This window comes from Salmo salar, chromosome 28 (genome assembly GCF_965601325.2).
Source record: "Salmo salar chromosome 28, fSalSal1, whole genome shotgun sequence".
Lineage (NCBI taxonomy): Eukaryota > Metazoa > Chordata > Actinopteri > Salmoniformes > Salmonidae > Salmo > Salmo salar.
The window spans coordinates 2,686,235-2,709,445 of NC_138318.1; the positions used below are offsets into that span (position 1 = coordinate 2,686,235).

The following is a 23,211-nucleotide window of genomic DNA, read 5'->3' on the forward strand; positions in this document are numbered from 1 at the left end:
GATCACTAGCTCTTCAACCCACAAGCAGTTCCTCTAACCGCTACTCGACATAAGAGAGGCCTGTTCAAACAAACTTAACCGTGGGGGATATTACATTTACTGTACTGTTTGATTATCACTTCAAAACCAGCCCATTCCAACTGTACTGGGGAGGGGAGAAACTTGGTTTGTGTGGATCAACAGTACAAATTATACAATTGCAAATACTGTACATAAATACTGTACATTTGAACAGGGTTCAATAAGCTAATCATAGGTTTAAGGTCTCCAGTCCTTATTTGGGAAATTCCTTGGCAGTTAAGGTTTCTGAGGCTGAATATTCCAAAAAGGCACAGTCTGTGTCAAAGAAGCAGCACTGCTGCAGTTGCCCACAGTCGAGCTGCTGCTTTTAGTTCACGTGAGGTTGGAGTGGGGGCCACATACAAAAAGTGCTCCTTTCAGATAGTGGAGTACAGGGGTTAGCTGGGACCATGGAGGGTTTCGGGCATAGCTTTCTGTTTGTGGAACAGAGAACTGGTTAGAGCACAGTCACAGCTGGAAAAACATCGACCTGGAGCTTTAACAACTACATTTAGGGAGGCCCAGTGAGGCCACTCTTTTAATTCTACAGTAAAAGTATAAGAGGATGACAGAACTACAGAAATACTGACAGTTATGTACAGTGTACTGGGTATGACTAAGTGGATAGCCGTCATCAGAAGTAGTCATTGATCTGCATTGTAATCCAAACCAGGGGCGGAAATCCCGGGGGGACACGGGGGGACACGACCCTCCCATCCTGGGAAAAATATGATTTGTCCCCCCCAATATATCACTGAAACATAACTATGTAATTTAAATAATATTAATAATACGCAATGAAAGCAATTGTGCTGATTATAGACACTTAACCTGTTAGGGCTAGGGGGCAGTATTTACACGGCCAGATAAAAAATGTACCCGATTTAATCTGGTTATTACTACTGCCCAGAAACTAGAATATGCATATAATTATTGGCTTTGGATAGAAAACACCCTAAAGTTTCTAAAACTGTTTGAATGGTGTCTGTGAGTATAACAGAACTCATATGGCAGGCAAAAACCTGAGAAGATTCTGTACAGGAAGTACCCTCTCTGACCATTCCTTGGGCTTCTTGGCTCTGTTTATTGAAAATGTAGGATCTTTGCTGTAACGTGACACTTCCTACGGCTCCCATAGGCTCTCAGAACCCGGGAAAAAGCTGAATGATGTAATTCCAGCCGCTGGCTGAAAAACTTTAGCGCCTTGGATAAGTGGTCTATCAGAGGACCATCAGACTGAGGCTCGTGCACGAGGGGATCCCATGTTTTTATTTTCTCTCTCTTTGAACGTAAACACGCTTTCCCGGTCGGAATATTATCGCTTTTTTACGAGAAAAATTGCATAAAAATTGATTTTAAACAGCGGTTGACATGCTTCAAAGTACGGTAATGGAATATTTAGAATTTTTTGTCACGAAACGCGTCGTGCGCGTCACCCTTCTTTACACTTCGGATAGTGTCTTGAACACACGAACAAAACAGAGGATATTTGAACATAACTATGGATTATTTTGAACCAAACCTACATTTGTTATTGAAGTAGAAGTCCTGGAAGTGCATTCTGACAAAGAACAGCAAAGGTAATAACATTTTTCTTATAGTAAATCTGACTTTGGTGAGGGCTAAACTTGGTGGGTGTCTAAATAGCTAGCACTGTGATGCCGGGCTATCTACTTAGAATATTGCAAAATGTGCTTTCACCGAAGAGCTATTTTAAAATCGGACATAGCGAGTGCATATAGGAGTTCTGTATCTATAATTCTTAAAATAATTGTTATGTTTTTTGTGAACGTTTATCGTGAGTAATTTAGTAAATTCACCGGAAGTTTGCGGGGGGTATGCTAGTTCTGAACGTCACATGCTAATGTAAAAAGATGGTTTTTGACATAAATATGAACTTGATTGAACAAAACATGCATGTATTGTATAACATAATGTCCTACGTGTGTCATCTGATGAAGATCATCAAAGGTTAGTGCTGCATTTAGCTGTGGTTTGGGTTTATGTGACATTATATGCTAGCTTGAAAAATGGGTGTCTGATTATTTCTGGCTGGGTACTCTGCTGACATAATCTAATGTTTCGTTGTAAAGCCTTTTTGAAATCGGACAGTGTGGTTAGATTAACGAGAGTCTTGTCTTTAAAATGGTGTAAAATAGTCATATGTTTGAGAAATTGAAGTAATAGCATTTCTAAGGTATTTGAATAACGCGCCACAGGATTCCACTGGCTGTTACGTAGGTGGGACGATTTCGTCCCACTGGCCCTAGAGAAGTTAATAGCGCGTTTTTAAGTTTCAAAAGATTGCGACCCCCCCACCCTTTGCCTCACAATGGTTTGATCCACTGCCAGTTCCTTAGCTTGCTAGGCAACAGAGAGGTCGTATCTACTGTCTGAAAGGCACTCAATGCACGTAACTGACCTGAGGTTAATCCAGTCAATCGCGCACACACACTAGCTGAATATGCAGAGCTAGCACGCAAATATTAACTATTAAGCTAGCTAGTACCTATTCCATTTATGTGGCGTAGTTAATGATGGAATCTTTGCTATCGTCAATTTATTCCAAGATCAGCATGCAGATGATGTAAGTTAGTGCTTCAAAGACCCTGTGATAAGGTTAGCGATAAACTGAAATCCAAACTGAACAGAACTACACTCTCTTCTACCATTGTCTTAAATATATTTAATGGTCTCGTTGCAAAAGCTAAATTGTCGCAAGGGAACTTTTATTTATTTATTTTATTTCACCTTTATTTAACCAGGGTAGCAAAGATTATAGCAAACACCACTGAAACTGAATTGGTGCTCACTAGCTTTGCAAATTCAGCTATTGTTGGAAGCCAGCCAAAATGAAACAAACTATTAAAATTACAAAAGGTTGCAGCATATGTTGTGTAAATGGTGAACTCATACAGCTGTCAACTCTTGTCATTTTAATCCGTTTCACATTTGCTAGCTACCTTTTAGATCGAAGCCCAAATAGAATGATTGAAGATGATAGAAGCCCATCTCCTACTGTAAATAACCTACACACTGTGTGTGTAGCCAGCCAGCCAGCCAGGTAAAAAAATGGCAGAAAAATAAAAGACGGACATCGGAGTATTTTTAAATACACCAAAACGCATAGTAAGAACCCTAGTAGCCTAGTAGCCTAATATCTCAAAGACTAGTTGATAAAATGTTCATAAGAAAGAAATGAAATTCTAATGGAAATGTTTCACAATGATGTCATTAGGCAGAGCAGGCAACAGATGGCACACAGACAGCAGAGTTGGGGACAGATATGCAGGGACAGACTGGCAGACACAGGGAGTCTCAGGTAAGTTTGTTGAGTCTTTGTTTGGCAACATTATGAAAGGTTCTCAATTTTCTTGACTTGTAAAATAGGAACATAATTGGAAAATGCCATGGATACCCCCACTCTCAACTTAAACTGGTGACTGAACTAAGATTTGTTAAAGGCAATGGTATTGCTGTTGTGATTAGTTGTGTAGTTTTGGGTACCAGTAGTTAGGAGTACGGCAAACACCTTATTTCTTTGGTTCCTCAATATACATTTACCATATTACAATGTAGGCTATGTGTTACAGCACTACTTTTGTTGTCCCCCTCAGGAATTGCTCTTGAGAAAATTTCATGTAATTGTCCCCTCCAAAGTTGATATCAGATTTTCACCCCTGATCCAAACTATAACAACTTTCTGCCCGACAAATCATTTTAACTGGCTTTATAGCAGTCAGTCCATTAAGAATTATGATACTGCAAGCTCATAATGGACTTAATGAAGCATCACTCTTCCTTCCCAAAATAAACAGGAAATGTACTGGTACGTATCCAGTACTGCAGAAGAGGCTGAAGAAGCAACTCTCCGGGGGCTGGGTCCCACACTTACTGCAATGGAAACAGAGGGATCAGTTAGTGTCTGAACCTTTTGGCACTGAAACAGACCCGGACATGTTTCCCCCTGGGGAAGAGTCTGGCAGAGACAACAGACCACCTCATGTAGATGGGTAACATGGTGAGCAGATTCTCAGCCACACATTTGAGAATATATTGGCTGCATCTCAGTACTCTCAAGAGGCTTCCTTTTCTTGTCTGCTTTCCTGTATATGCACTCATTATGTTGAAGTCCTAGCAGGTGTCCACCGCATTGCATTCACTTATCCTGGGTTTTCAGTTCAGTGCAGATGAGGGTAAGAAGACAAGGAGAGGAAGTCAGTTTAGATTATTAAGGAATGTGAAGAACATTGAGAAAACCCAAACATAGGATAAACACAATCTCACCTTCCCACACACAGGTAAAAACATTCCACAGTATGAAACACTGACCAGCGCACAGAAACCCAGTCACTCACAGACTTAATATATAGCACCTGTAAAAGGTGCGACCACAACACTTCTTGTTGACATTCTTCAAGTCAGCATAATGACATTTCAAAGGCTCATGGAGGATCAACTTAACAAAACATTTCACTTCCTGCCAGAGGGCATAGGTCTCATCCTCATTGACAGAGATTTCTGTTCAAGGCTGGCAAGTGTGGGCATATTTCTTTCTCTCTCTTCCACACACACTGTACAACTTTTATGTAATTTCAACAGTAGAAATAGGGTAGAATGCACAGTAAAATACCGTCAATGTGTTTTACTGCTGTAGATTGCACTGCATTATGGATCATTGTTGAACTACTGTTGAATTACTGCATCTTTTCTTGACTAACATTTACTTGCTAGCTAGTAAGCTAGCTCAAGTTGACACAAGCTATTTCGGTCTGCTCTTAATTGCTCATAAATATCTTTTGTATTTGTATTTAAGGCAGCAGCTACTCTTCCTGAGGTCCAATTACACACAATAAAACAATACATTACACATTATTACACACTACTCTACCATAACATATCTACAACACAAAATCAATAATACAGCAAAACAACAATATTAAAATGTATGTGCGTGTTTTAGCATGTGTTTGCGAATGCTGTGTGTGCGCCTGTGTGTTTCTTCACAGTCCACGCTCTTCCATAAGGTGTAGTTTTACCATGTTTTAAAAAAAATCTGATTTTACTGCTTGAGTTACATGATGTGGAATAGAGTTCCATGTAGTCATGGCTCTATGTAGTACTGTGCATTTCCCATAGTCTTTTCTGGACTTGGGGACTGTGAACAGACCTCTGGTGGCATGTTTTGTGGGGTATGTATGGGTGTCTGAGCTGTGTGCTAGTCGCTTAAACAGACTGCTCAGGGATTTCAACATGTCAATACCTCTCACAAAGACAAGCAGTGACGCAGTCAATCTCTCCTCCACCCTGAGCCAGGAGAGATTGACATGCATATTAACAATGCTGCCTCTCCATGTACATCTAAGGGCCAGCCATGCTGCTTTGTTCTGTCTCTCTTTGTGGCACTTGACCATATGACTGGACAGTAGTCCAGGTGCGACAAAACTAGGGCCTGTAGTACTTGTTTTGTTGATAGCGATGTCAAGAAAGCAGAGCAGCGCTTTATTATGGAAAGACCTTTCCCCATCTTAGCTACCATTGCATCAATATTTTTTGACCACTTCAGTTTACAATCCAGGCTTACACCAAGCAGTTTAGTCTCCTCAACTTGCTCAATTTCCACATTATTTATTACAAGACTAAGTTCAGGTTTAGGGTTTAGTGAATGATTTGTCCCAAGTACAATGATTTTAGTTTTTTGTATATTTAGGACCAGGTATTTTCTTGCCACCCATTCTGAAACTGACTGCAGCTCTTTGTTAAGTGTTGCAGTGATTTCACTTGCTGTGGTAGCTGACATGTACAGTTTTGAGTCATCAGCATACATAGACACACAGGCTTTACTCAGTGTCTTTGGCAGGTCATTAGTAAAGATTGAAAAAAGTGAGGGCCTAGACAACTGCCCTGGGGAATGCCTGACTCTACCTGGATTAGGTTGGAGAGGCTTCCATTAAAGAACACCCTCTGTGTTATGTTAGACAGGTAACTCTCGATCCACAATATAGCAGCGGACGTAAAGCCATAACACATACATTATTCTGGCAGCAGATTATGACGATAAAATCAAAAGCAGCACTGAGGTGTAACAAAACAGCTCCCACAATCTTATTATTATTATCATCAATTTCAATTTCATTTGTGTAAGTTCCTTACAGTAAGTTCCTTACATGTTCAATGCCCTTCCCATGAGCATGCTGAAAATATGTTGTTAATTTGTTTACTGTGAAATAGCATTGCATCTGGTCAAACACCATTTTTTCTAAAAGTTCACTAAGGGTTTGTAACAGGCTGATTGGTCGGTTGTTTGATCCAGGTGCTTTGATATTCTTGGGTAGCGGAATGACTTTTACTTCCCTGCAGTCCTGAGGGAACACACTTTCCTGTAGGCTTAGATTGAAGAGATGGCAAATAGGAATGGTAATATAGTCCGCTATCATCCTCAGTCATTTTCCATTCAAGTTGTCAGAGCCAGGTGGTTTGTCATTGTTGAGATATATGTATATATATATATTTTTTTTTCTCACTTCTACCACACTAACTTTACATAATTCAAAATTACAATGCTTGCACTTCATCATTTGGTCAGTTATGTATAAATGTGTAGGTTCAGAATTGGTTGTTGTCATGCCTAAATTTGCTAATATTGCCAATGAAAAAAAATATTAAAGCACTTGGCAATATCAGTGAGTTTCGTGATGAGCCATCTGATTCAATGAATGATGTATCAGAGTTCGCCTTTTGGCCAAAATTTCATTTAAGGTGCTCCAAAGCTTTTTACTATCATTCTTTGTATAATATATTTTTGTTTCATAGTAGTTTCTTCTTCTTTTTGTTAAGTTTAGTCACGTGATTTCTAAATTTACAGTACCTTTGCCAATTGGCTGTGCAGCTAGATTTATTTGCTATTCCTTTTGCCTCGTCCCTCTCAACCTTATAAGCAATTTCATAAATGCTTCAAGTGCAGCATCAGGATGTTCCTTTTTACATACATAAGACCACCAAATATTTTTCACAATCACATCTTCAACATAGGAATCATTGCAAAACCTCTTGTATGATCACGTATACACTATTTTAGGTCCAATCTTTGGAACTGTGGTTTTCCTTGATATGGCTATTATATTATGATCACTACATCCGATGGTTGTGGATACTGCTTTAGAACAGATTTCTGCAGCATTAATAAAGATGTGGTCAATACAAGTGGATAATTTAGCTCCTGTTCTGTTTATAAATACCCTGGTAGGTAGATTTTTTCCTTTGACCTTTATTTATACAGGTTTTTCTCATTGAGATAACATCTCTTTTCCAAGAGAGACCTGGTCCAATAGCAGCAGGAGGAACAACGTTTCAGACAAAACAACTTACATACACTAAACAAAACTATAAACACATATGCAGTACAACAATTACATATTACGTTAAAATACACAAAAGTCTTGACAAAAAAAAACAGCTTTCCTAAAGACAATTACACTTTTCTATGATATATAATTGATAACCTGAACCAGGTTGCAGGCACTGGTTACAATTTGAAGCTTTTTCTTGAGTGGACAGCTTGATGAAAGCCAGTCAATATTTAGGTCACCCAGAAAATATACCTCTCTGTTGATATAAGATAGATTATCAAGCATCTCAAACATATTATCCAGATACTGACTCTTGGCACTTGGTGGTCTATAGCAACTTCTCACAAGAATAGGCTTTAGGTGAGGCAGGTGAACCTGTAGCCATATTACTTTAACAGCATTCAACATGAGATACTCTCTAAGCTTTACAGCAGTGGTCACCAACGAGTCGAGGCATTCCTAGTCAATCACCAAACATTTCTGTAGAAAAGCCAACGATTAAGGCAAAAAGGCTTGCGCTCCTTTTAAAAAAATCTTGTGTTGCGCTGTAGGCGGTAGGGGCACTTGATTCAGAAGCCCTGCACTACGGGTAGGCAAACTGTTCCCATTTTGAACCATTTAATTTGTCTGAAAGTCAAACTCTGCCTACCCGGCTGACCGGGATATCTGTGGCTAAATCCAGTGTCTACTGTGCTGGCTAATAGGATAGGTCAAATCACCATGCCTACTGTATCTACAGATTCCACTACCCCGGTCTATTTTAGTATCGAGGAGTAGGCCTATTTCACACACCGACCATCAGTGTGACCTCTGCGGCCACAGATGGTGCACGTGAAGGAACCTCCTCTGGTCTCCCTGAGCGCAGCACCTCCGAGCTGCATGGGTATCGAAGCGGTGGTGCTGGGGGATGGAACCGACAGATCCCGTTCTGGACGTCCGCGGGTAGCCAGCAGGTTGTCCAGCCGAATGGACAGGTCCACCAGCTGGTCAAAGGTGAGGATGGTGTCCCTGCAGGCCAACTCCCGACGGACGTCCTCGCGCAAACTGCAGCAATAGTGGTCGATCGGGGCCCTGTCGTTCCATCCCACACCGGCGGCCAGGGTCTGAAAGTCCATCGCGAACTCCTGGGCGCTCCTCGTCCCCTGCCTCAGGTGGAAGAGACGTTCACCGCCGCTCTACCCTCAGGCAGGTGGTCGAAGACGGGTGAAATCCTCAAAGTGGTCCAGCGCCACATCTCCTTCTCCCCACACAGCGTTGGCCCACTCCAGAGCTTTCCCCGAGAGGCACGAGATGAGGGAAGACACCCTCTCATGGCTCAAGGGAGCCGGGTGAATGGTCGCCAGGTATAAATCCAGCTGCAGCAGGAAACCCTGGCAGTGTGAGGCCATCCCATCGTACTCCCTGGGAAGTGCGAGACAAATCCCACTGGAACCGGGTGCGGAGGGGGTGAGTAGTGGAGACCCCTGTTGTGCTGGTGGGGGAGCTGGAGGGACTCTCTGTCTCTCCCAGCGGTCCATCGTCTGGACTACGCGGTCCATGGCGACGCCGAGATGGTGAAGCATCGCCGCGTACTTCTGGACGCGCTCCTCAACTCCGCTATCAGGGGTACCTGCTCCTGCTGACTCCATCATTCCGGTGTGGAATTCTGTAAAGGAGTGTGTAACTGGCTGCAGGGAAGTCAGGCGCAGGAGAGCAGAAATGGGTAGCAAACGTAGCCCTTTATTGAGGCGAACAAAACACGGCACTCAGAAAACTCACACGGGTTACAATAACCCGGCGCAAACCAGCCTGGAGTACACATACATTTACACATAACAATTCCATACATAGACATCAGGGGAAACAGATGGTAATATGCAAGACGAGTAATGAGGGAATGCAAACCAGGTGTGCAGGAAAACAAGACAAAACAAATGGAAAATTAAAGGTAGATCGGCGATGGCTAGAAGACCGGTGACGTCGACCGCTGAACGCCACCCGAACAAGGAGAGGGATCGACCTCGGCGGAAGTCATGACAATTATGTACTTTTTACTCCATACATTTTCCTGACACCCAAAAGTACTCATTACATTTTAAATGCTTAGCAGGACAGGAAAATGATCCAATTCATGCACTTATCAAGAGAACATCCCTGGTCATCCCTACTGCCTCTGATCTGGCAGACACGCTAAACAGACATGCTTCGTTTATAAATTATGTCTGGGTGTTGGTGTGTGTCCCTGGCTATCCGTAAATTAAAAACAAGAAAATGGTGCCGTCTGGTTTACTTTATAATATGAAGAAAAATTATAATAATACTATTATTAAGAAAACCAGACGGCACCATTTTCTTATTTTTTTTTTTATAAGGAATTTGATTGAAGTATATTTTAGCAATTACATTTCATTTTTTTACTTAAGTATTTTTAAAACCAAATACTTTTCAAGTTTTACTCAACTAGTATTTTACTGGGTGACTCACTTTTACTTGAGTCATTTTCTATTAAGGTATTAAGGCTTTTCTATTTACTTTTACTCAAGTATGACAATTGGGTACATTTTCCACCAATGATGACCATCATATGCAGGTACCATCAGTCCAGTAAAATAAAAATAAAATTATTTGCAAATTATTTCATTTTATGCTCAGCTGTGCCACACAAGTGTTTTGTTATCAAAGCTTGAGTTTTGATATATAATATGGTCTGAGAATAACAATATTGGCAGGCCAGGCATATAGACAATATGCTTTGATAATGAATTAGGCCTACTGCACAAACCTCATTCCTACAGAACTGTTTTTATTAGGTTAATGTAACATTTAAGTAATTTGAAAAAAGAATTCTGAGCGGTAAATCTCAGCTTGCTTTTTGACTATGAAAGTAATCTCTACTCAGAAAAGGTTGGCGACAACTTGTTTACAGAAATATGACTGAATATAAACAGCAATACCTCCTCCATTGGCATTCCTGTCTCTTCTGTAGATATTATAACCATACTGTATACACTGTATCATCAAAGGTATTTGAGTTTCAGAGATAGCCAGTATATAAAAAAAAAATTGGGCTAGCAACTTATTGAATTCATGAACCTTGTTTCTTAGGCTACATATGTTAATGCGGGCGATTTGTAATGCTTTTCTGGGATTCTTTATTGTTTTTGTTGCTTTAATGAAAGGATTATCAGAGGTAGACATAACAGCAATATTTATATTTGAGCTAATTGTGCAGGGTGAACAGCTTACAGTGGGCTTCCTACTAGGGCAAAACGTTTCAGTGCTAACAGTATCTTGCTGTGCAACCTAGAAAAAAAATCACCCAGATAATAATTGTTGTGATGATAGGCTTGCTGTACCGTAGTCTCCGAGAGCCATGAGAATAAACTGAGCGCAGATTCGTGACTGTTATGTTTTCACCATGCATTACAACAGAGAAAAGTACATGTTTCTAACAGTTGAAAAGATATGACCTATATTACCGGTACAACTAAAGTCAGTGCGAATTACCAGTGTTTAATCGAGATGCCTGCCGACCTAAGTGCTTCTCCCACTCGGCAGCTGTGTCACAGCGTCGTCGGCAGTCGCTAGCAATATGGCCACATTTTTTCACTCACAGGATTATATTTCAAGACAGCAGCCTACACAATAAATAACTAATAAAGGAAGCCATCTAGATGTCGTCGTGATACAGTCTACTCAATGGGCAGAGTATGAACATATGAACAGCAACCACACCAGGACTGTGTCCTTCAACCTGGTCTCAGAGCATTTTGTATTATTCTGTATGTAAATCCGAGACACTCCATTTGTATGATATGTTACGTTTTATATGGTTACATAAGACAGATGGTACAACGTGAATGTCTAGCAACCGAAAGGTTGTGAGTTCATATCTCATCACGGACAACTTTAGCATTTTTGCTCATTACCAACTTTTCAACTACTTACAACTTTTTATCTACTTTGCAACTACTTAGCTAACCCTTCCGCTAACCCTAACCTTAACCCTTCTAGCTAACCCTTCCTCTAACCCTAACCTTTAACCTAACTCCTAAAAGTAACCTTAACCCTAACTCCTAACCCCAAGCCTAGCTAACATTAGCTCATTATCTAACAGCCACCTAGCTAGAATTCATAACATATCATACGTTTTGCAAATTCACAACATATTGTAAGTTTTGCAATTTTGTAACATCATAACATTTTGTGACATCCTTTTCTGGAATATTCCAAGCTGTTTAAAGGCGCAGTCAACTTAGTTTATGTGAACTTCTGTCCCACTGGAATTGTGATACAGTGAGGTATAAGTGAAATAATCTGTCTGTAAACACTTGTTGGAAAAATTACTTGTGTCATGCACAAAGTAGATGTCCTAACCGACTTGCCAAAACTATAGTTTGTTAACAAGAAATTTGTGGAGTGGTTGAAAAATGAGTTATAATGACTCCAACCTAAGTGTATGTAAACTTCCGACTTCAACTGTATATCATGCATACACAGCTCTAAGCATCAACCTCTCCTTCCTTCTATCCCTCCCTTAAGCTCTCCCCTCCCCCATAATCGAAAACATTCCCTTTAAGTGAGATTTTTTTTTTTTTACCATTCCTCTCCCTTACTGAACGGTTTGTCCTGTCTTAACTAGTTTCATTTGACTGTTTGATTTTGGTCACTTGGCTCTAAGCTGCGCGACTTATTTAATTGTTTTATAGGCCAGTAGTGTCCGTATAGCCTTTCTCCCGCTAACCATTAATTTAAACAACATTGTTCCACAATGTTACAGTATAAGCTAAATCTATTCACTTTACCAGTATTTTGCAAACATTTGGTGGCACAGAAAGAAAATAAAATGTTTTGAGTTTGGTCAAATAATCTATTGTATTGTGTAGGCTATAGCAATGTTTTATTAGTTTAGCTAGGGTTTGAAGTAGGTATCTAGCGGTCTTTAATTGTATTTGTTCAATGCCTCAATTAATTTCATCAACTATATTGGATATATAGTATAGCTGTACAGATTCCTGGTTCGAATCAACCCAAGATGATGAACCCTGAAAATAGGACAAAGTGCTTGATAAGGTGGCCCAGAGGAAGCCTGACCCAGTCGAAGCCATCTGTTCTCTACATTGCCCCATTCTTCCAAGAGCTCACTGAGTTTGAATGAAGACTTGTAGTGAGGTAAGTACTCGCTGCTACCAGCTCTTACAGTCGCATATCAGAATTAGACGTTGTTCCAAACATCACATTTTGAAGTGTTTAAGATTAAGTTTAGGCATTAACTCAGAATGTTTTTGGAGTTATTACAAAAAACTGATCAGAATTCTGAAGAATGCTGAAGTCATGTTGGAAAATGTTTTGCCGGGGTGTGATATAATATGGAGGACTCGGCAAGCCAACTTATTAGCCTGTACTTAAAACTCCAACAGAAATAACTTAAAATATATAACTTAAAATTAAACCAAATTAAATACAATTCTGCCAATTCACAAGAAAATGCTTATTGACTTTGTTACAAATTGCTAGCCAACTAACGTTAGCCCTACTAGCCTGCTAATGTTAGCCCTACCAGCCTGCTACCAGTTGCCATCAACACCTTTATTTTTTAAATGTATATTTAACTTGTATTTAACTAGGCAAGTCAGTTAAGAATAAATTCTTATTTACAATGACGGTGTCATGACGTTGCCCTCTTTGAGTACAGGGAGGACAGTTGACCCCCTCCCCCTTGCACCATCCCCCAACCTACCTCCCCCCACCCAGGCCCTGTGTGAAGGGGTTGTAAAAATTCTAGAGGAGAATCTCTTGCCATATGGCCCAGTTGAGACACAGAGGGGTTTCATAGAGAGACACAGGACATTCTTCCAACTCACAGAATTGGGGAACCGAACAACATTTATGTTCTGGAGAAGGTATGGAAGATTGGTGAAGAATCCAGCTACGAACTGGTCCACTTGGTACAATTTTGTGATACTCAGAAGAGACAATATAGCCATATTACCATAAAACTGTTTATATAATAGCCTCAGCTATGGGACTTGCATCCAAATGGTTGTATAGAATGTATTAATAAGGATAAAGCTATTTGTGATACATTGAGATGCTGTGTACTGATGTTAATGTGATAGAATGTATTTATGTTCAAAGATTAAATCAGTCATCGGCACGCCCCCAGGGACACAGACAGGACCAGGCGTCATGTGACAAGCCTGTTCTAGGTTCACCTATAAAACCCCCACCTAGAAGTTATTTCTTGAGACCAGGCCTCCACTCCATTGCGAGTTGGCCAATAGGTTTGACCATCCAATTCCTCTACTGAAAGTGAACTATACCACGTGGTTAACTTTTAGACTATCGATACCGACAGAATAAGAACAAGTCTTTGATATTAATTAATAGTCTGCAGCTAGAAATTATATCATTGAACGCGAAGACCGACGAAACATCCATTCTATGACGACATTAATGAATGTTGCTTTGAAAGATCCATTCTAACCGAGAGAGAGAGAGATAACTCTCCAACAGAACGACTCTCCAACAAGGATCCCGATGACACACTGAGTGTAAATATATATTGATTGCAATTGTTCCCGAATGAGTGAGCGTTCATGTGCAAAGTGTTAGCATATCAATTGTTAATATTAATGAACTCTGTGTGCCTCCTCAGCTGACCTTTTATGACCCTTTGTGTAACAGGCCACCATGCCTGTTTAGCCCACTAGGGCACATTACTCTACCAATTCTTTGTGACGATGATTACTGTTTGTATGCTTTCTGTGAATTACTTAGTTTAGTAAATAAATGATTTTAAGACAATTGATGTATGGATGACTCTTAGTGAAGGCTGGGTTCGTGCAGATACAACAATTTACGACGTTTGGAATGAGACTGGACGCGAGGTAAAATACACCATTTAAACCAGAAGATAATCGGCCTATACTATAATATAATAATATAATATAGGAAAGTTATATTAGGAAAATTATAAAACTTTGTAATCTGAATATTTTCCTTGGTGCCCCGATCTCCTAGTTAATTATAGTTAAACGATTAATCAGTTTAATCGCGTGATAATAATTACAGGGAGTTATTTTGATAAACATGTCTTCAGTTTAATGGTGACCCAAAGACACGACAACGGCCTACCCCCCCCCCCCGGCCAAACCCTCCCCTAAGCCGGACGACACTGGGCCAATTGTGCGCTGCCCTACGGGACTCCCGATCATGGCCGGTTGTGACACAGACTTGGAATGAACCAGGGTTTGTAGTGACGCCTCTAGCACTGCAATGCAGTTCCTTAGACCACTGCACCACTCGGGAGGCTACCTAGCTTACACCTACATTTAAAGTAAACAAAAGTTTTGGAAATACATATAAATGAATGTTAGCCATATGCAGTCTTAGCCAGCAAGCTAGCCAGCCAGCTAACATTAGCTATTTAGGTCTCATACTTGGTTGGTAGGGTGGGGCCAATCGAGATCATGGAGGACTTCTGGCTGGGGTGAAGATAGGAAGCCACCAGGGGTTTGATGGGGGATATGTGGGCAAGCCGTTCAATGTCAACACAGTCCAACACCAACCCACTTTGGACAGGGTTCTTGCAGGAGAAAGGTGTACTCCAGGTGTGTGTAAACTCCTCCAGGCATTCTGGGAAAACTGGGAGGAATTGGGGCACAGTGTAGATGGGGCACAGTGTAGACAGAAGCCGGGGAAGGCTAACACTTCCTCGGCATGTTGCAGACCAAGGCAAGCGGAAAACACCGAGTGGGTGTTCAGGAGCTTCTCCTCATTTGGAGTGGGAGATGTTTTTGTTGACATCAAATCAAAATCCACGGTACACTCAAGTTTACTCCAAATACTAGCTACTTAGCTAACGTTAGCCAAACAACAACATGAAAGGTCACTGGGGTGAGGGCTACAGATGATCCTTTCTGGTTTATATGTGAAGCCGACACTGAGTGCATTCAAGACAATGGGGAACTCGGGGAATAAAACATGCTCCGACTGGGAAAAATATTTTCCCGTCATCCAACTCGGAATTACAAGTCAGAAACTCGGCCATCATCCTAGAGCTCCAACTTCTCCTACCTAAAGATCATGAAGTCACGATTTGTAAAGTACAGCATGGTAAAGACAGTGTAATACGGTACTGACCTGATGAGTGGGACATTGTCAAGGGTACAGCACAGCACAGGACCCCTCTGTAGAGACAGTTTCTCCTCACACGACTGATTATACAGCCTGGATAGAAACAACAGACATTTTCTTCACACTTTTGCTGTCAAATGGAACACACTTTAACTTCTCTGATGGAATTACATTACTTTACCACTTCAGATTTTGGAATTGGTATTTTATTAGGATCCCCATTAGCTGTTGCAAAAGCAGCAGCTACTCTTCCTGGGGTCCACACAAAACATGAAACTTGACATAATATCAATAGACAAGAACAGCTCAAGTACAGAACTACATACATTTTTTTTTAAAGGCACACATAGCCTACATATCAATACATACATACAAACTATCTAGATCAAATAGGGGAGAGGCGTTGTGCCATGAGGTGTTGTTTTATCTTTTTTTAACCAGGTTTGCTGTTTATTTGTGCAATTTGAGATGGAAGTAAGTTCTATGCAATAAGGGCTCTATAAGGCCTTATGTACGCTTTAGTGAATTTGTTCTGGATTTGGGGACTGTGAAAAAAAACCTGGTGGCATGTCTGGTGGGGTAAGTGTGTGTGTCAGAGCTGTGTGTAAGTTGACTATGCAAGCAATTTGCAATTTCCAACACAGTTTCTTATAAAAAGAAGAGGTGATGCAGTCAGTCTCTCCTCAACTCTTGGCCAAGAGAGACTTGCATATTTATATCAGCCCTCTGATTATGATGAAGAGCAAAACGTGCCACTCTGTTCTGGGCCAGCTGCAGCCTAACTAGATATTTCCTTGCAGCACTGGACCACACGACTGGGCAATAATCAAGATTAGACAAAACTAGAGCCTGCAGAACTTGCTTTTTGGAGTGTGGTGTCACTTTTTTTACGGGCAGACCTCTCCCAATCTTTACAACCATTGAATCTATATGTTTTGACCATGACAGTTTACAATCTAAGGTAACACCAAGTAATTTAGTCTCCTCAACTTGTTCAACAAGATTCAGCTGAGGTCTAGAACTTAAGGAATGATTTGTACCAAATACAATGCTCTTAGATTTTTACTGGCCACCCATTCCAAAACAGACTGCAACTCTTTGTTAAGGGTTTCAGTGACTTCATTAGCTGTGGTTGATGATGCGTATATGGTTGAATCATCAGCATACACTGACACACATGCTTTGTTTAATGCCAGTGGCAGGTCATTGATAAAAATAAAAGAGCACATGGCCTAGAGAGCTGCTTTGCGGTACACCACACTTTACATGTTTGACATTAGAGAAGCTTCCATTAAAGAAAACCCTTTGAGTTCTATTAGATTGACAGCTCTGAATCCACGATATGGCAGAGGTTGAAAAGCCATAACATATACGTTTTTTCAACAACAGATTATGGTCAATAATTTCAAAGGCTGCACTGAAATCTAACAGTACAGCTCCCACAATTTTCTTATTATCAATTTCTTTCAACCAATCATCAGTCATTTGTGTCAGTGCAGTACATGTTGAGTGCCCTTCTCTATAGGTGCCATAGTCGTGTGTGTAGGTGGCAGGGAAGTCAGGTGCAGGAGAAACCAACTTGGTTAAACTGGAGTAGTTTTATTAACAAAAAACAAACTCCAAAACCAACGTACAAAAATAACATGGGTAAAAAATAACCCGTCGCACACCGATACAAAATACACGAGTACATAACATACGAACAATCACTGACAAGGACATGAGGGGAAAACAGAGGGTTAAATACACAACATGTAATGAATGGGATTGGAATCAGGTGTGTAGGAAGACAAGACAAAACCAATGGAAAATGAAAAACTGATCAATGATGGCAAGAAGACCGGTGACGTCGACCGCCGAGCACCACCCAAACAAGGAGCGGCATCAACTTTGGCAGAAGTCGTGACAATAAGCATGCTGAAAGTCTGTTGTTAATTTGTTATCAGAGAAATAGCATTGTATTTGGTCAAACACAATGTTTTCCAACAGTTTGCTAAGAGCTGGTAACAAGCTTATAGGTTTGCTGTTAGAACCAGTAAAGGCTGCTTTACCACTCTTGGGTAGAGGAATTACTTTGGCTTCGCTCAAGGCCTGAGGCCAAAAACTTTTCTCTAGGCTCAGATTAAAAATGTGATTGTAGTGGCTATAGAGTCAGCTACCATCCTCAGTAGCTTTCCATCTAAGTTGTCAATGCCAGGTTGTTTGTCATTATTGATCGATAACAATACTTTTTTACACCTCTCCCACACAAACTTTACAAAATTCAAACATTCAAAGCTTTTCTTTCATTATTTGTTTTATTTATGCATGAATACAATTGCTAATTGTTTACTGTTGGCATTTCCTGCCTAAGTTTGCCAATGAAGTAATCATGAAAATAATTGTCAACATCAAATGGTTTTGTGATGAATAAGCCGTCTGATTTGATGAAAGTTGAATTTGTCTTTCTGCCCATAATTTCATTTAAAGAACTCCAAAGCTTTTTTCCATCTTTCTTTCCATCATTGATCTTGGCTTCACAATACAGTTTCTTCTTCTTTTTGTTGAGTTTAGTCACATAATTTCTCAATTTGCAGTAAGTCAGCCAGTCAGATGTGTAGCCAGACTTCTTAGCCACTCCTTTTACCCCATCTCTTTCAACCATAGTTTATAAATGACTCAATCCATGGAGCCTTAACAGTTCTAACAGATCTAACAAGCAATTTCATAAATTCAACAAGTGCAGCATCTGGATGCTCCTCATTAATCAGACCAACACATATTTTTTAACATCATCCACATAAGAGTCACAGCAAAATCTTTCTATGATCGCTTATACACTATTTTAGGCCCAGCTGTAGGAGTATGGTTTTAATGGATATAGACACTATGTTGTGATCACTGCATCCAATGGGTATGGATACAGCTTTAGAACAAAGTTCTACAATATTAGTAAAAATGTGATTGGTACATGTGGATGATCTTGTTCCTGTAGTATTTGTAAACACCCCACATGCGCCGAATACGACAAGTGTAGACCTTACCGTGAAATGCTTACTTACTAGCCCTTAACCAACAGTGCAGTTGAAGAAGAGTTAAGAAAATATTCACCAAATAAACTAAAGAAAAAATTAATCTGACAATTTTATGGGCTTTCCTCTGACACCGCCTATTATATAGGTCCTGGACTGCAAGAAGCTTGGCCCCAGTGATGTACTGGGCCATATGCATTATCCTCTGTAGCGCGTTATGGTCAGATGCCGAGCAGTTGCCATACCAGGCGGTGATACAATCGGTCAGGATGCTCTTGATGGTGCAGCTGTAGAACTTTTGAGAGACCCATGTCAAATCTTTTCAGTCTCCTGAGGGGGAAAAGGTGTTGTCGTGCCCTCTTCACGACTGTCTTGGTGTGTTTGGTCCATGATAGATCGTTGGTGATGTGGACTAGCTCCACTACAGCCCCATTGATGTTAATGGGGGTCTGTTCGGCCAGCCTTTCCTGTAGTCCACGATCAGCTCCTTTGTCTTGCAAACACTATCAAGCATTTCACACATGTTACTTAGGTACTGACTGTTAGCACTTGGTGGCCTATAGCAACACTCTAGATGTGCCAAGTGAACCTGCAACCACAACACTTCAATAACACTTGACATAAGATCTTCTCTAAGCATTACAGGGATATGCCTCTGAATATATACAGCAACCCCTCCCCCATAATTGTTTCTGTCTCTTCTATAGATGTTATATCCTTGTATTGCTTGTGACAAACCTCTTCAAGATTAGGAGAGTTTGTCACAAATTAAGCGGGAAACCGTCACCAAAAACCCCAGAATGAGAGTTCTTTCGAACATGACAGTACCTGTGTGTTTGTTTCTCCATCCTGGTCCACGCAGGCCGCAGGCGAGGTCAAGGATAGCAGGGTTCGGTACACGAATCGGGTTCTCGGTAGGTCCAGGTCCAAATGCCAACAGGTAAGTCCAAACAGTCCAGCTCATACACGGTAAATCCAGCCGATATATATCGTCTCTTTCTCTATGGTTCACAGATCCTACCAGCCCCTCCTCTCTCTCTTTTCCTGGTTTGTCTTGACCCCTTATCTGTGGGTCGGCCCCACCTTCTGAGCGTTCCCCTTGCTTCTGGGAATATTTTTGGCGGTCAGCCATTTTGTGATCTGTAGTTCTGATCTGGGTGGCCATTTTAGTGAGAGGGCAGAGCCCGTTTATTAGTTCTGCTCTCACATATCTGCCATTTATCACTCAACCCCATTCTTTGCCACATACTACTGCTGTATCATCAAATTAATTATCTAACTGAGTCTCAGAAATTGATAATATATGAATGCTATCTGATGTTACCAAGTTATTGATTTCATGAACCTTATATCTAAGGCTACATATATTAATATGGGCTACTTTCAGCCCTTTCCTGGGTAGCTTATCAAAGACAGACATAATACTGAAAAGAGCAAACAAAGCAAGAGAAAAGAATATACATTCAGCAGTCCATTAATCAATTGGTGTGTGTGTGTGTGTGTGCTGCAGGGTTTGTTACGATCCATATGCTTGGCTCTCTCATCCCTTCCAGGCTTCTGGGAGGGAGGGTGGACATTGAGCCTGTCATAGCAGATGTAAGCAATGTCCCCACGCGCTCTGGCAGCTTTCATGGCTGGGATAAGTTCTTTCCTCTTCTGGAGTACAGCTTCAGGATAATCCTTGTTGAGGAAGATATACGTTCCTCTCAAGTTCTTGGCTCTTTCCAGAACAGCTACCTTGTCCTTGAACCCCAGGAACTTGACCACTATCAGCCTGGTCCTATCACCTGGTGGGTTTTCCAGTCCTGTGGGCGCGCTCCACCTCATTCTTCCTGTGGTCCATTTTCAATTTCTCAAAGATCATTTCCCTCACTTTGTCCTCAGACACCGACCAGATCTCATGTGGAGATTCTGAAATTCCATCCACAACCATGTTGTTCTGCCTTGATTGTCCCTCGAGATTGTTATCATGGATTCACACACAAAACTGATGTCCTCTCTCAATGACTTACAGTTTGCTATCATCTGCTGTTCTCCTGTTTCAACTCATCGAGCTGACCCTGGGAGAAGTGCAAACTGTTCTTCAGGTCCTGGACCTCTCTGGTGAGGTCATCCATTCCTGTATTGGTAGAATCCACGAGTATTTGGACAAAACACTTGAAGCTATTTTCTTGTTGTAACAACTGCTTGTAGGACTCTTTTTGTTGATTTAAAAGATACTTCACGTGTGATAGAAAGAAACCACTGTCCTCAACGGTACTCCCGCCGGGCTTTGGTCTTTGTCATGGTACTATAGCTAGCAACGTAGGTTGCGTTGTTACTTCTCGCAGTTCCAGACAGGATCATTGAGCTAGATGTCATTGATCGTTGAGGCATTTTTTACATTTCCCATTAATACGTCAAGGGAAATACAGTATTCTTTCTAACAATGATATCTACATATATTTCAGGATGTGGTGTATCATTGGAAATACTGAGAATTCATGTAAAAATAACACTTTTATAAACATAGCTTGTCCAAAAGCTTACCCCGGGTGTGGGGTAAGTTGAGCATAGGGACAGGGTAAGTTGAGCCACCTTGAAGTAAGTGGGCAATGGTGTCTTGTGACAGTGGGTGATGGTAGGTCAATGTTTAATTCCTGGAATGGGGGTGTAGTATATTGTATATCTTAAATGTATGCCTACATTCAGATATACACTCGGTGGCTTGTTTATTAGGTACACCCACCTAGTACCGGGTCGGACCGCCCATTTGCCTCCAGAACAGCCAGAATTCTTTAGGGCATGGAAACGTTGCTCACTGCTATCAAGGGACCTAACGTATGGCAGGAAAAAATTCCCCACACCATTACACCACCCGCCTGTACCATTGAAACCAGGCAGGATGGGGCCATGGACTCATGCTGCTTTATGCAAAATCCTGACTCTGCCATCAGCATGACGCAACAGGAACCGGGATTCGTCAGACCAGGCAATGTTTTTCCACCCCTCAGTTTCCCAGTGTTGGTGATCGCATGCCCACTGGAGCCGCTTCTGTGTCATGGTGAGGTTGGACCCAGGTGCAGAGAAGAGACCAGACGAAGAATCAGCGGTTAAGGATAAAAATAATACTTTACTGAGAAACGGTAACGGAAGGATCACAGTAACACTGGGACAACAAACACTAAGTCTCGAAAACTCACTCAGGAGACAAACGCACACGTCACATAATTCAAGCTTCAGCAAAGGACAACAGAAGACACACCTCTTTTAACAGGGAAATCATGAGGAGTAAATAGGACACACCTGAGTTTCATTAATGTCTCTAGGACGGTCTCTGTTTCCCTCTGTTGACAGGTGGAACCGTGACCGCTTCTTCATGTTTTTAGCTGATAGGAGTGGAACCCAGTGTGTTAGTCTGCTGCAATAGCCCATCCGTGACAAGGACAAATTGTGCGTTCCGAGATGCCATTCTGCACACCACTGTTCTGCGTTATTATTTGCCAATTATGGCCCGCCTGTTAGCTTGCACGATTCTTGCCATTCTCCTTCGACCTCTCATCAATGAGCTGTTTTCGTACACAGGATTGTCGGTGACTGGATGTTCTCTGTAAACCCTAAACACTGTCATGCATTAAAAGCCCAGGAGGCTGGCCGTTTCTGAGATACTGAAACCGGCGGGCCTGGCACAGACAATCATACCACGCTCAAAATCTCTTAGGTCACTTGTTTTTCCCATTCTAACATTAAATTGATCAGGAACTGAATGCCTCGATGCCTGTCTGCTTGCTTTATATCGCAAGCCACGGTCACACAACTTACTGTCTGTAGGAGCGAACCATTTACGTGAACGGGCTGGTGTACCTAATAAACTGGCCATGGAGTGTAGATCTCTCTGTTCAATATAACTTACCCTTCCATTTATTGGCCAGTTATCTGGGACAGGGATTTTGTTTTGATGTGCCAATTCATAGGCAAGTTCTCTGCATTTGAGGCTACTAAGCCCATGAAACTGGTCTGTGAGATTCTTGATATGTTTAGCAAAATCTGACTCCATGTCATCAGATAAAACCATCTGTGCCTCTGCTACTCTATCATAGTCTCTTTTTTGCACAGGTACATGTTCCTTTTCTTTTATGTCAATGTACCTCTTCAGTGTCATTCAGTCTATTGTTTCATCCCTTACTGCTGCTAGAATGGACTTATTCCCTTCTCTCATCCTTGGTTGCTCTCTCAGGAACCTCAAGGGAGGCTAGAGCCATGCTTGTTTTACATTTGTATACATGATGATGTCTGCTCTGTAACAATAAAAATGCACGATCTTGAGTTCATATGCATAACACATTGCAAAAATACAATGCATATTATGGATAAAACTGACAAAATGTAATCATAATTTTCATGGGTTATGGTGGCGATTAGCTCAATTTACCTCATGGCCATTGACTCTACTTACCCCAAGGGAAACATTTGGACATTAGTCCATACAGCTACGAGGATGCACTTTCATGCTAGGTTTAGGACCTCATATAATAGCTTATAGACACCCTCAACTGATGTATAAAGCAATCTTAAAACAATACACTTTAGTTTAGATACAAGCATCACACAATAAATTAATTTGACTTTGTGAAAATCTGCATTTTAGACCTAACTTGCTTACCAGTTTTCCCATGTGGTTTCTTCCTTCACAG

The 23,211-nt window shown here is 41.1% G+C and overlaps 1 protein-coding gene across 1 annotated transcript in view; it reads right to left on the reverse strand.

Moving 5' to 3' along the window:
• LOC106589174 (transmembrane protein 150A-like) overlaps nt 1-23,211 on the reverse strand; it is a 42,788-nt gene that overhangs the window by 15,614 nt on the left and 3,963 nt on the right. The window contains exons 3-4 of the mRNA XM_014178913.1: nt 15,534-15,620; nt 3,894-3,954 (exon numbers count right to left, since the gene is read on the reverse strand). Coding sequence (XP_014034388.1) covers nt 3,894-3,954; nt 15,534-15,620 — 148 coding nt within the window. The remainder of the gene's footprint in view (nt 1-3,893; nt 3,955-15,533; nt 15,621-23,211) is intronic.